The following is an 11,680-nucleotide window of genomic DNA, read 5'->3' on the forward strand; positions in this document are numbered from 1 at the left end:
AGGGCAGTGTGGCGCGGACATGTACGTGTACTACTACTAGACGGCTAAACCGGGCGCTGTATGCGCGCCAACCGCGCCATCTCTGTGCCGAGTCCGAACCCGACGTCTCGGCCATTCATCCATCGGGTGTAGTCTCATCATAGCTTCTGGGCCTTAGCCGACGAAACCTTTCAAATAGCCCATGATGGAAACGGCCCACTCGCTTGACTTCGTCAGGGGGTCGAGCGGCTCCTCCTGACAACGGCAGTGCGAGTTTATAGCAGGCGTGAGGTCGGTGCTAATGGCGTGTGCACACTCGCCTCTTCCTCGGCTGCTGGCGCTGCAGCCGTCGGTAAATCTCGTGCTGCAGCCGTCGGCAAATCTCGTGCCCACAAGCCGGTCGGCATTCGACCCATGATGCCGCTCATGCCGAGACCAATAGTAACGCCCGCATCATACTTGCAGCCATTCTCGCTGCCCTGTGGCATGAACTGCATCTCCAGCTTGTCCCAATCCAAGCCCTGCTCCTCCATCACCTCCTTGGCCTTGGCGAGAATCTTTGGCAGGCCCCCTTCGTCCTACAAGTGAAAGCTTGCCCCTCAGAATCCGGGTTGGAATCGTGGATCATATCGCGCCTCGAATGTGGGCAGCCTCGCTCGCAAAGACCTCTCTTGTCAGGATCCACACATGGTGCGAGTACATGCTGGGCCATGACATCATCGTGTTGTAGTAGCAGTTATAGACGACCGCCTGGCGGAAGCGTCCATTTCAGGCCAAGATTGCCCCGCACGGAGCGGCCGAGAGTGGAGCTTAAGGGCGTGAAGTGTTGGAGCATCATAGGACGATCACATACGACGTGTAGTCGGTGGCCAGGATCTCGTACGGTGCTCCAGGCATGTCGGTGAACCAAGTCTTCGGGTCATAGTTTTCGACGCCAATGAGCTTGCCGACGGATGTGTCCACGGCGTAGTCGAGGTACCCGGTTCGGAACTTGCGTGTCGAGAGCTCGCCAGTCAAGACGCGGACCTTTTGCACGCCGCTATACACCTGCGCTTGATGCGAGAGCGTGGTCGGAGCATGCGCTTGGGAGGAACATCTGTGCAAAACTGCGTGCAATGGCAAGTGCCTTCCAGGCGCCCTTGAACATGCCGAGGAAATCGATTGTGCCCGCCTTGAGGGTGATTTCAGAATCGATGCAGCGCGACAGCGGGTCGGGGCGGTTGAGGTAGGCGGCAAACCAGTGCCCATCGTACTTTTTGGGTTCAAAGTCAGTCACGACGTCGCCGCTGTGTGCTGGACAGGAGCCGAGGTGCCAGTACTCGTCCATCCTAGACGCGGGGCGTCGCAGCGCTGTGTAGGAGAGAATGGCGAGAAGGGTCCCTCCCAGGAGCAGTCCTCCCGTCAGACGGCTGCGAACAGCACGCGGCCCCGATATCATGGCTGCCGTCGGCGAGAGGGGACGGACGCAACTCGTAGGTTCGAATGGAGAAGTGTGTGTGTGTGTGTGTGTTTCGTATCAAGAATACTCACTCACGCACGAATGGAGAATTCTAACATGGCCTGTACCTGTGTCCGTGCGCCTTCGCGTTTCCCCCTCGCCCTTCCTTTATTATACACCGCTCCTCGGGCTCCCACCCACCCAGGATTAGTCTTCCGTCATACCAGAGAAGGTTGCTTCCCCCGCCAGGATTAGTCTTCCGTCTGCCTGCGGGAACACGCCAGCCGCCAGCCGTCTAGGTAGGGGTTGATTGATTGAGGGGCCCGAAAATCGCAAACAATCGGCCCCTCTACCTTCTATCTCCTCACGGGGCGGTGCGGGCCCGCCCCTACCTACCTATGTGTCAAGTGTCTCAAAAAACCGCTATCTATACTCGTTTATTCACGAGGCGACCCCAGCGGCCCGTGAGCTCTTGTCCCTCTGTCGTGCTGTGAAAACAGCAGGGCGGTGGGGCCGCGACGGCGGCGGAGCGGGCGGCAAGGCGGCCGAAGACCGGTCAGTACGCACTCGCCGTCTCCCATGCTGGGTGCTCCGACCGCGATTGCCCTCAGCCGCGAAGCTGTCGCGCTCACGCTTGCGTGCCGGCCGGCTGATGCTCGCGCTGCGGCCGCCTCGGTTGCTTCGTGCATCGCACGGGGCGACGGTGGCATTGAGGGCCGCCACGCCATCGATGTGAGCGGCGCTCGCGAGCTCGACCATCGTCACGAGCGCTTCGGGCACATCGTCAAGAAACGTACCCTTAGGTGGCGTTCAATCTGGCGCTGGCCGGTGCGGCCGACTCACCAGCGCTGGATATGCTCGCCGCGACCGCCGAGGCTGAGCTTCGCGAGCTCCGATGGCGGCGGCGCGGCTGGTCCAAGCCACGGTCGGCGTACACTCTGGTGCAGCTCGCCGAGAAGGCGGCGGCAGCTGGCCTCGCGGCGCCGCTCGGGCTGTTTGACATCATCGGCGAGATGCTGAGCGAGTGCGGTGAGTATTCCGAACTGGCTACGGACCTCCAGGCCGGCCGCTTTGGCCTCTCGTCGCCGCGGGCGGCGGCCTGGCTCTACCGCACCGCTCGAAAGCAGCCCAAGTGGTCCATGGGCGACGCCAGAGCTGCCGCGCAGCCTGCGGCGCCATGCGCGAGGCTGCCGCGGGGGGGCTCGCCTCTCGTGCTCGACCTGGGGTGTGGCTTTGGTGTCGGGGTGCTCACCGCTGCCGCAGCGAGCAGGCGCGACGGCGACGGCACTGCGTTCGTCGGCTGCGACCTCAGCCCGCTTGGCGTGGCTTTCGCGCGTGGCGTTGCCCGGCGTTGGCGCCTTGGCGACTCTGCCGCCTTCATGCACACCGACGCTGCCTCCGCCCTCGCCGCCGCCGCCGACGACCACCGACCACTAGCCTCGGCGCTGATCGCGTGCCCGACGCCTTACGCGGCAGCCGCGGCCGACTCGCGCAGCAGCGGCAATTCGCAGCTGCCGGAGGGCCTCGAGAGCGACGGGTTCCTCGGGCAGCCTCGACTGTTGCGCGCGGCGGCGAAGGCTTCGCCGCCATGCGCACACCGCGAGCCGCCCCTCGCACCGGTCAGCAGCAGCTCCTCCCGCTGCCTGTAGGCGATCGCGCCGGGCGGGACGCTGCTGCTCTCGTCCAACGCGGAAGACGTCGCGGTTCGCATGTCGCAGGCTGCGCTCGCCGCGGGGTTCGGGTTGCGGCCGGCCGCCGCCTCTTCGCCTCACCACTCCGCGAGTCGCGACGCTCTCCTCTCGCGCCGCTCGCGCCGCTGGAGAGAGGCGGGAGGCCAGCGGGCCGTCGGGGGCGCGTGGCGGATCGGCGCGAGTGGGTGGGAGCGCGGCGCGGGGGGAAGGTGGGGCGGTGCCGCGCGGGCAGTGGAGCGGCCAGCTTGGTCCGAGACCGAGCTGGCGCACGCCGTGGACCGGGCAGCGCTTCACAGGATGCTGCTTGTGAAGCCAGACGACGCCATGGCGCCCATGGCCATGCCAGACGCAGTCGGTTAACTAACCCAGCAAGGACCCCGTGTTGTTGCGGAAGTCACCACTAACCGCCTGTTTTTCAATGTACGTGTACTTTTAGCTTCCTGGGAGAAAAGGGAGAGGCAGAGGCGCGATTTCTAGGCCCTTGGGGGCCCTGCCACTCGGCGCTCTCTCAATGTATGTGTGTGTACTTATTTATAGCTTACTGGGAGAAAAGAGAGAGGGGGTTGTGTTCTCTAGGCCCCTTGGCTCTATTACGTACACTCCCGTAGGAGCATGATTTTTTTGCCGAAAACTCTTCAAGTTTTGCCTTTTCTCGAGAGAGATTTTACCAAATTGTGAATTGTGTGCTAGAGTGCATATGCTGTCCCGCGTCCCGGCGGCCAGCCACAAGTAAACGAAAAGGCCGCTGCCTTGGTTTCCCGCGTTTCCGCGGTCGAACGCAGGCTGAAGGGTAGTGGGGCAGACTTCAGCGCGATCCCACGGACTAGCGGGCCGCCCGCTCGGGAGGGCTTGCGTTGCGCGCGCGGTCGCTGGCGCACCATGAACTCCTCGAAGTTGAGGGTGCCCGAGCCGTTGAGGTCGAAGGCGTGAAATCGGCGGAGCAGGTTGCAGAGGCCCTTGGTGTCCAGGTCGAGGATCGGCGCCAGCTGCTTGACCTCGAAGGTCTGCGCCACCTCTCGCCCGCCCTCGTGCGCCACCAGGGAGAGCCACGCATCCTCGTACGAGTGGCCAGTGCATGGCACCCCGAGCGCCTCTGCCATCGCCGCGCGCACGTTCGACGCAAACAGGCGCGGGTCGGCGAGCTCCTCGTCGGTCGGAGCGTGCGGGGGCAGGTACTCGACAGTGAGCGAGTTTGCAGGCTGCAGCATTGCGTACAGGAAGATCTCGTACCCCCGCACCGCGCTCGACACGTCGACGGGTGTGTGGCCGTATCGGAGCAGCACCGGCTGGACCGGCTGGCCCACTCCAAAGGCGCCTGCCTTGAACTGGATGAGCGCCGCGCCGTTGGTGGTGGTCCCCTCGGGGAAGACGAGCAGGGGCGGCCAGCCGGGCTCCCGGCACCGAGCGCGAATCGTCTCCGCCGCCTTTGCGCGCGACTCGGCGGTCTGGCGGTCCACAAAGATGGATTGCATCGCCTTTGCCACCCGGCCAAAGATTGGGATCTTTGCGATTGCAGACTTGGAGAGGGCCATCGGCATCTCCTGGTACGTCAAGAAGAACATGTCGATGAGCGAGTAGTGCGGCGCCGCCACCAGCACGCGCGGCCGCTCTCTCAACGCTGCCGGGTGCTTGAGGACCGGCACCCACCAATAGCCTAGGCACCAGAGGGCGACGCGAGAGAGCAGCCGTACCGGATAGATCACCGCGCGCCGCGCTGGGCCGAGCGGACGCGTCTCATCCGCTCCGATGGTGGCGACCACCGCGAGCGTCCCCACCACCGGCAGAGAGACGAGGAGCACCGCCACTCGCAAGGGAAAGAGCGTGACGCTGCACAGAGCCATGCGCAGGTAGTCGCCCTTCGAGAAGCTGAGCGGCCGCTTGCCAAACGGGTTGGTCACACGGGGCACCCGCTCGGCGATGTGCACCCTGGAGCTCGACTCCCGTTTCGCAACCTGCAGGGCGCGCCTCGGGCGCGCGGGGATCCCCGGACGGTGGGCCGGCCACACCAGGTACGTGGCATAGGCGTAGGCGACGAGGCTGGCGGCGATGGCGGCCCAGCCGCTGTCCAAGCGCGAGGCCGCCTGCAGAAGCGATCGCTTCGTGGTGGACACGAAGCCCTCGGCGGTTCGCTGCCACGCGGCGAGCATGTGGCCAGAGGACGGACGACGGCCGATGAGTGTAGTTGGCTGGGGATCGGTGAGCGACTTTCTTTTTCGCATCTGGTGCCCATAGATAGGGGGTCTGTTGACCACGGTGACGCCCTATGCAATAGGTAGGTAGGTCCGGTTTTCCGCCCCAGAGAAAAAGAAAGAAAGAAAGAAAACACACAACCCAAGGGAGGGATGGGAGAACGGCACGCCTGCGCGATCGCGTATTATGATCGGTGTGAAAACAGCATAGTAGGTGTGAATATAGTAAGTAGTACATGCCCCTGTGAGCTCAGGCAGTCCTCTAGTGTGCCTGGACTTGGGTCTTGGCCTGAGCAAATAGTAGCGTTTGGGGCGTGAATTTAGCCGAAGTGGACCTTGCCCAGCAAGGTCCACCAGAGGCCATGTGTCGGGGCAGCCACAAGCGGGCTGGGCATGCATGGGCGAGTCGACCTGACAGGCCGCTCGCTGCCCCAACTCGACTTAGCCACGGACTTGGCTCACACCCAGGTCGTTGTACTTCAAGGCTAAGAGTGAGTAGGACAAAAGAGTTTTCCCAGCGCGAGGCCATGCTCCCACGCGCTGCTCTCGGCGATTCCGGACTTCCCCCTTCGCGCCTTCCACACCGGCGTGTGTGCTTCGCAAGGAGGGTCCGGGGCTCACAGCATCAGAGCCCGGAGCCGTGTCCGATAACACTACCTCTCGCAGCACGCCGCCACCACACAGGGATTTTAAGGAGAGGAGTGTGGTGCGCTAGCCGTCGCCCACCCTGGGGAGTCTGCCTCTTCGTATCTCTTTTCGCAGTCTCTCGCCGCTTCTCGCTGCAACCTTCATGCCACCTCGCGGCCGTCCCACTCTCGTCGGTCTCTCCCTTGTCACTTCCTCCTCTGTCGCGTCGTTCCCCAGAGAAGGCCCTGCAACAGGAAGGTGCTGCGTCTTTTTTCGCTTCGCTGCCTGGGGAACCGGAGGTGAGTTGCTTGCTTTGCCAACCCCATACGTGTGTATGCTATTCCTGCTCGCCGCATCGCCGCCGCCGCTCCGGCGCGCTCCGCCGGTCATGCTAAGCTCCGCGACGACGGCCAAGTCGGCGCTGCGCGCTGCATTGGCGGCCTCGGACGGAGAGCCCAAGGCTCCGGAGGTGCTGGCAGCCATCACAGAGCTGGAGCCGTTTAGTATACCCGAGCCGGCGCTATCGCCGCTGTGGGCCGGCGACTGGCGGGTGATCACCAAGCCCGACTTTCCTGACTCGCTTGGCCGGGACGCCGCCGGCCGTTACAAGTTCTCGCTCGGCCGGGCCTCGTTCAACATGTTTGCACCGCAGATGCTGCCGGTTGCCATCGACTCGATCCTCAACCCGTCGTCCGCGCCGGCTCCCGGCTCGCCCGGGGCATACGAGGTGATCGTCAAGTTGGACTTGCTGCTTCCCGACGCGTCGCCGCTGGCCGCAACCATGGAGAACGTCGCTGAGTGCACGCCGGTCGACGGCAACCCGGGACGAATGGCCGTCAAGTTCGGCGGCGGCTGCCTCAGGCCGGCGGACGGCGCACCCTCCGAGGCGTGGCGCGACACCTTTGCCGCGCCGGGCTCGAGCGCCGATCTCTCGCGCATGCAGCGCTTCCAGTTGTGGGTGGCGGTGAGTGGCCACCACAGCAGCTGCACGTCCCTTGCTCCCAGCCCCAACTGCCCAGCCCGTCTCGCCGCTCATGCCTGTGTGCTTGCGACTGACGCAGCGTCGGCTCTTCGGGCTGCGGCGAGCGGAGGAGGTCACCGCCGACGGCACCATGACGTACGAGATGCCCCGGGCGCCAGAGGGCTACCTCGACATCCTCTTCCTCGACGAAGACCTGAGGGTGACGCGCGGCAACAGAGGCTCCATCGTCATCGCCGAGCGGCTGCCGGGCTGATGCGCCGAGGGGCCATGGGCGGAAGCGTGCAGCGTGTGGTACACGAAAAAAGGAAGAAGGCACAAACAGCGAAAATGGGTAGAATATGTGGTTTTGCTTCGATAAATGTGGAGAAGCGACAAAAGGGTTTCAAAAGCGAGCGGCGTGTGGTATGAAGAAAGGAAGTAGGCAAACAGCGAATGTGGAGAATATGTGGTTTTGCTTCGATAAAGAAAGAAAACAGACAACCCAAGGGAGGGATAGGAGGACGCTGGACGGCACGCCGCCACCACACTTTGCTTCGACAGAGATTCGAAGCGTCCCGCCCTACGTCAGTAGGTCGAGGTCCGGGCTCCCCTACTCCCATGTTGACGAAGTAGACAGCTCCTTCCCGAGCATTGAAATGTGTGCAGAGGGCCTGGTAGATGACCGGACCAAAGCACTGCACACCGGAACCAAACACTGCATGCACTTGCCCGCTTCCGGCCCCGCTGTGCTCTTGGAATGCAGGTTGCAGCGTTGCACGGCACAGGCAGTGCGGCACACGCTGATGCTCGGTCATCATCACCTCCGTGCTTGTCCCTGCAGCCATACCGCGTCAGTTAGCACTGTAGGCGAGAGCACCGCACTTGTTGCAGCTGCCGAGGGTTGCACGCGTAACTGCTGTGGGCGCCCGCGAGAGGCACGCCCCATGTTTTTTTTTTGCCCCATGTTTTGTTCTCGGTACCTCCTGTCTCGGAGTTTTGTTAGTATCGAGGTCTCGGGAGTTTTGTGCGCGATAAATTCGTGCCGTCCGCGGCGAGCCGAGCCAGGCCACGGCGCTCGGCCTCCTGAGAGAAGACCATCCCGGACGGCAGTGACAATTTACCCGACGTCAATCGTCGACGGCAAGCTCGAGAACTGCGCCTCCAAAGTCGCCCAGATTCGCCTCTCGCGGCGCGCTGAGTTAGTATCGCCGGTGCGCCACCAGCTCTGCTCCACAGCAGGGCATGCCTGACTGGCTCCTGCTAGCCGTGCGTCCTGGTGGCATCCATTGCCAGCTCAGGTAGCCTCAGGAGGTCGCCTCGCGCACGACTCGGCGCCGCACAGCACCGCTCCGCGTTACTACCGAGTTAGTATCGTCGACCCACAGTGACTGCTCTTCTGTAGGTGGAGCCGACAATTGCCGGCCGGGTCGGCCCCGCCGGCCCCATCGCCGCCGCCGGCGGCCTCGGCGGACCATCCGGCGCGCCGCGCGCCCGACGGGGAGGCGTTCACCACTCCTGGATCCTCACCCTGCCACGCCTTCGTGCAGACGCCGTGGCACCCACCTCAGGCGCCGCTCGGACTCGGTTGACGGCCGCCCAAGTGCTTGGCTCGTGCCCAGCCGACCGGCAGGCGATGCCCACTCGCTGCTAGGCTAATCTCGGGCTGTCTTGCGGCGGTGTGGTGCCGTGAAGGGCACCCGGCACAAAACTACGATAGTTAGTACCGTGCGGGGGCAGTGCATTAATTCTGTCAAAAATCCAAATCTGCTCCGTGGAGCTTATTGAGCTAGGATCATACGTCCGGGAGGCCCCTCATGCGTGCCGTAACGAGCCACGGTGCTGGTATGACTCTGTTCACGTTCACACCTCTTCAATAGCGCAAAACTCCGATACTGGAGGTATTGCAATATGAAAGAAAAGATGCCACGTCTCCCGCAGAGCACAGGGAGTTGTGTGGTGGCGGCGTGCCGTCCTCCCATCCCTCCCTTGGGTTGTCTGTTTTCTTTCTTTCTTTAGAGAATTACTCCCATTCCCTCCCTTGGTATGTCTGTTTGCTTTCTTTCTTTCAGAGAATTACGCGCACCAACTCCAATCACGTAGAACTCCAATTAAACAAAAACTCAGGCGAAGAAGAATCTGGCATAGCGTGAAAGCCCCGCGAAGCGTTCACCGTCGTCTTGTATTCATTCCAAGCACTTGGTCTGCTGTGAGACAGGCTGGGGACGGCGGTGCTGATAGTGGTGGCTGTGAGTCGCTCGCCGGATGCGCGAATAGGAGGCTCTCGGGCGGCGTGGCGTGGGGGGTGGGCGGTCGCGCGGTTCCGGCCTCGGTCGAGTCGGGGGGCCGGTCAGGCGAGAGGCTGGCAGCCACCGTCTCGGCGCCGCAGGCACTGGTAGGACGATTGCGTTATCCCGCAGCAGATCCGGCCCACCCCGAAAGAATGGGCCTCCGCATCGTTCCAGACCTCATGGGTACAGTCAGGCAGGTGGGACGAGAGGGAAGAGCAAGGCGATCAGCGGGTCACAGAGCTGGACGATGGCGTCCAAGCGCAAGGCGGCCGCCGAGCATACGGAGGCGCAGCAGCCAGGCGCCGGCCGGAGCATGCGGCAGCGCAAGAATCAGGGCCCGTACGTGGACGACGACCCCAGCCTGCTCGCGTCGCTCGCGTATCTCGAGGCGGAGCACACTGCCCGCCCGTACCGCGTCGACCAAGAGGCGGCCACGATGGCGGGCTTGCAGCCGCACAAGCTGCACCCGTTCGAGCGTGCGTGCACCGCGCTCCCCGCCAAGCTCAAGCAAAACGCCGCCCGGCTCACCACAATCCGCAACCACATCCTCGGTCGGGCTCAAAAGACACCATCCAAGTTCCTCACGCTTGCGGACGCGATCCGCGGGCTGGGGAGCGAGTTTCGCGGCTCGGGGGCGCACGCCGCGGATGCCGCCTCCGTCTACACCTGCCTCAATCACCACAACTACATCAACGTCGGAGTGATGGACGACCACCCGCAGCGGCTGCTCGGCCGCGCCGGCGGGGGGTGCGCTGCGGGCTTTCCTGAGGGCACGCGGCTGAGGGTAGTGGTCATCGGCGCCGGCGCGTCGGGGCTCGCGGCAGCGAGGCAGCTCGCCCTGCACGGGCACGAGGTGATCGTCCTTGAGGGGCGAGAGCGGATCGGTGCGCGGAGAAGTGCAGGTGCGGGTGGCCGCAGACCCGCCCGCACACGAGGGCATGGGTGTGCGTCTAGGCGGGCGGGTGCACACGGCGAGCGTGCGGGGCGCGAGCGTCGACCTCGGCGCCATGGTCGTGACGGGCGTGCCCGGCAACCCGATGGCGGCGCTCGCGCGGCAGACAAAGTGAGCGGGAGGCCGAGGGGGAGAGAGGCCGAGGGAGAGAGAGGCCGAGGGGGAGGGGGCTGCGGGCCAGTTCATGCGCAGCCTTGCAGCCTCTCGCCACCGCTTGGGCGCAGTCTCGAGGCGGGACGAGGGCGCCTCACTCCTCGCTGCCGCGGCTAGGTCTCGCATGCACCTCATCTCGAGAGGATGCCGCATCTACGCCGCCGACGGGCGCAGCCCTCCGGCCGAGCTTCTGCCCGGGCCCCGAGGTGCCGTGGGGTGAATCGAGATTGCCCGAGCTGTAGGCAGCCCGTGGACGACGAGCTCGACACGGCGGGGAGGCAGCGGCGGGGACGCGGCCAGAGGGCCGCCCTCCTCGCGACGCGTCCCCGACACGTGCCCGTAGGCGATGGAGCAGGAGTGGAACGGCCTGCTGGATGAGTGCAAGGCGACTTGCCGCCCCGAGCCGGCGCCCGACGCATCGCTCGGCGCGACCCTGCGCAGGATGGTGCGCGAGCGGCGCGAGAAGTGGCGCGCGGCGCTCGACGAGCGGCCCGCGGCACGCACATGCCGTGCACGCGTCTCTTTTGCTGCGCGGTAGGCGCGGCCTAGCGCAGCGGATCTCGGCGGCGCGCGCCGAGAGCGGCGTCGCGCGCGCGCGGGACGAGGCGGGAGCGTGCGCCGTCTCTCCACACCGGTGTGAGGAGTGCAAGCAGTGCTTCCTCACGGTGGACAAGCTCGACCGCCACCGGCTCTGCTGCTTGCCCGACCCGTCCGGCGTGGTCGTGCGCTCGGAGAAGGCCTTCTCGGGCTACGAGGGCGTCGTCTCGTCTCAGATCCGAGACAAGTGGGAGGCGTTCCTCGTCTCGGACCACGGGTACGGCCGCAAGCGGCGCCGCATCGGCGAGACGTACGAGACGGCCGAGGCGGCGGCGCGCGCCTACGCCACCGCGTGCCGGGAGATGCTGCACGCCGAGGCGGCGGCGCAGGCGGAGGCGGCGGCGCAGGCGGAGGCGGCGGCGCAGGCGGAGGCGGCGGCGCAGGCGGAGGCGGCGGCGCAGGGCGAGCCAGAGGTCGAGGCGCGGCCTTACGACGGCGGGCCGGCGGCCGGCGCCCCCGCAGTCTCGGCTGAGCCGCAGCCCTCTCGGCCGTAGGTGGCTAGCCAGGTAGGCCACAGCCAAGGAGACTTACCGCCGCCGGAGCCGCCGCCGCCGGAGCCGGAGGGAGAAGTTGTGCGGCCGAAGTCTGAGCCGGCGGCGCCGTCAGCGCCGGAGGAGGCGCCGGCGCCGACAATGCCGGAGGAGGCGCCGGCGCCAACGGCGACAGAGGAGGCGTCGTTTCTGTCGGCGCCGCCATCGCCGCCGGCCGACGACGAGGTTGGCGCGGGAGGCGGCGGGCGGGTGCAAGAAGAGTCTCTTTCTCGCTCGGAGGCGGGGGCGCAACTTATCAGGAGGCGGTTCTCAGT

The 11,680-nt window shown here is 65.2% G+C and overlaps 5 protein-coding genes across 5 annotated transcripts; 3 read left to right on the plus strand and 2 right to left on the minus strand.

Moving 5' to 3' along the window:
- Positions 1-153: 153 nt before the first annotated feature.
- On the minus strand, positions 154-1,417 carry EMIHUDRAFT_243775 (hypothetical protein; the record flags this gene model as incomplete). Its single annotated transcript, XM_005770889.1, has 5 exons — positions 154-277; positions 373-557; positions 667-729; positions 829-1,031; positions 1,087-1,417. The coding sequence occupies 5 exons, from the start codon at positions 1,415-1,417 to the stop codon at positions 154-156; spliced, it is 906 nt and encodes a 301-aa protein (XP_005770946.1).
- Positions 1,418-1,996: 579 nt separating this feature from the next.
- EMIHUDRAFT_458920 (hypothetical protein) lies at positions 1,997-3,527 on the plus strand (the record flags this gene model as incomplete). The annotated part of the gene is made up of 4 exons (XM_005770890.1): positions 1,997-2,149; positions 2,221-2,752; positions 2,894-3,036; positions 3,067-3,527. The coding sequence occupies 4 exons, from the start codon at positions 1,997-1,999 to the stop codon at positions 3,466-3,468; spliced, it is 1,230 nt and encodes a 409-aa protein (XP_005770947.1). The 3' UTR covers positions 3,469-3,527.
- Positions 3,528-3,794: 267 nt separating this feature from the next.
- Positions 3,795-4,949, minus strand: EMIHUDRAFT_75696 (hypothetical protein; the record flags this gene model as incomplete). The annotated part of the gene is made up of 1 exon (XM_005770891.1): positions 3,795-4,949. The coding sequence occupies one exon, from the start codon at positions 4,947-4,949 to the stop codon at positions 3,795-3,797; it is 1,155 nt and encodes a 384-aa protein (XP_005770948.1).
- A 1,309-nt stretch (positions 4,950-6,258) lies between these two features.
- Positions 6,259-7,283, plus strand: EMIHUDRAFT_458921 (hypothetical protein; the record flags this gene model as incomplete). Its single annotated transcript, XM_005770892.1, has 2 exons — positions 6,259-6,888; positions 6,986-7,283. The coding sequence occupies 2 exons, from the start codon at positions 6,259-6,261 to the stop codon at positions 7,157-7,159; spliced, it is 804 nt and encodes a 267-aa protein (XP_005770949.1). The 3' UTR covers positions 7,160-7,283.
- Positions 7,284-9,392: 2,109 nt separating this feature from the next.
- Positions 9,393-11,599, plus strand: EMIHUDRAFT_458922 (hypothetical protein; the record flags this gene model as incomplete). The annotated part of the gene is made up of 7 exons (XM_005770893.1): positions 9,393-10,057; positions 10,128-10,236; positions 10,396-10,446; positions 10,521-10,548; positions 10,622-10,746; positions 10,817-11,294; positions 11,370-11,599. Coding segments are annotated over exons 1-7 (1,656 nt in total), but the record flags the coding sequence as incomplete, so codon positions are not given.
- Positions 11,600-11,680: the final 81 nt, after the last annotated feature.

This window comes from Emiliania huxleyi (genome assembly GCF_000372725.1).
Source record: "Emiliania huxleyi CCMP1516 unplaced genomic scaffold EMIHUscaffold_399, whole genome shotgun sequence".
Classification (NCBI taxonomy): Eukaryota; Haptophyta; order Isochrysidales; family Noelaerhabdaceae; genus Emiliania; species Emiliania huxleyi.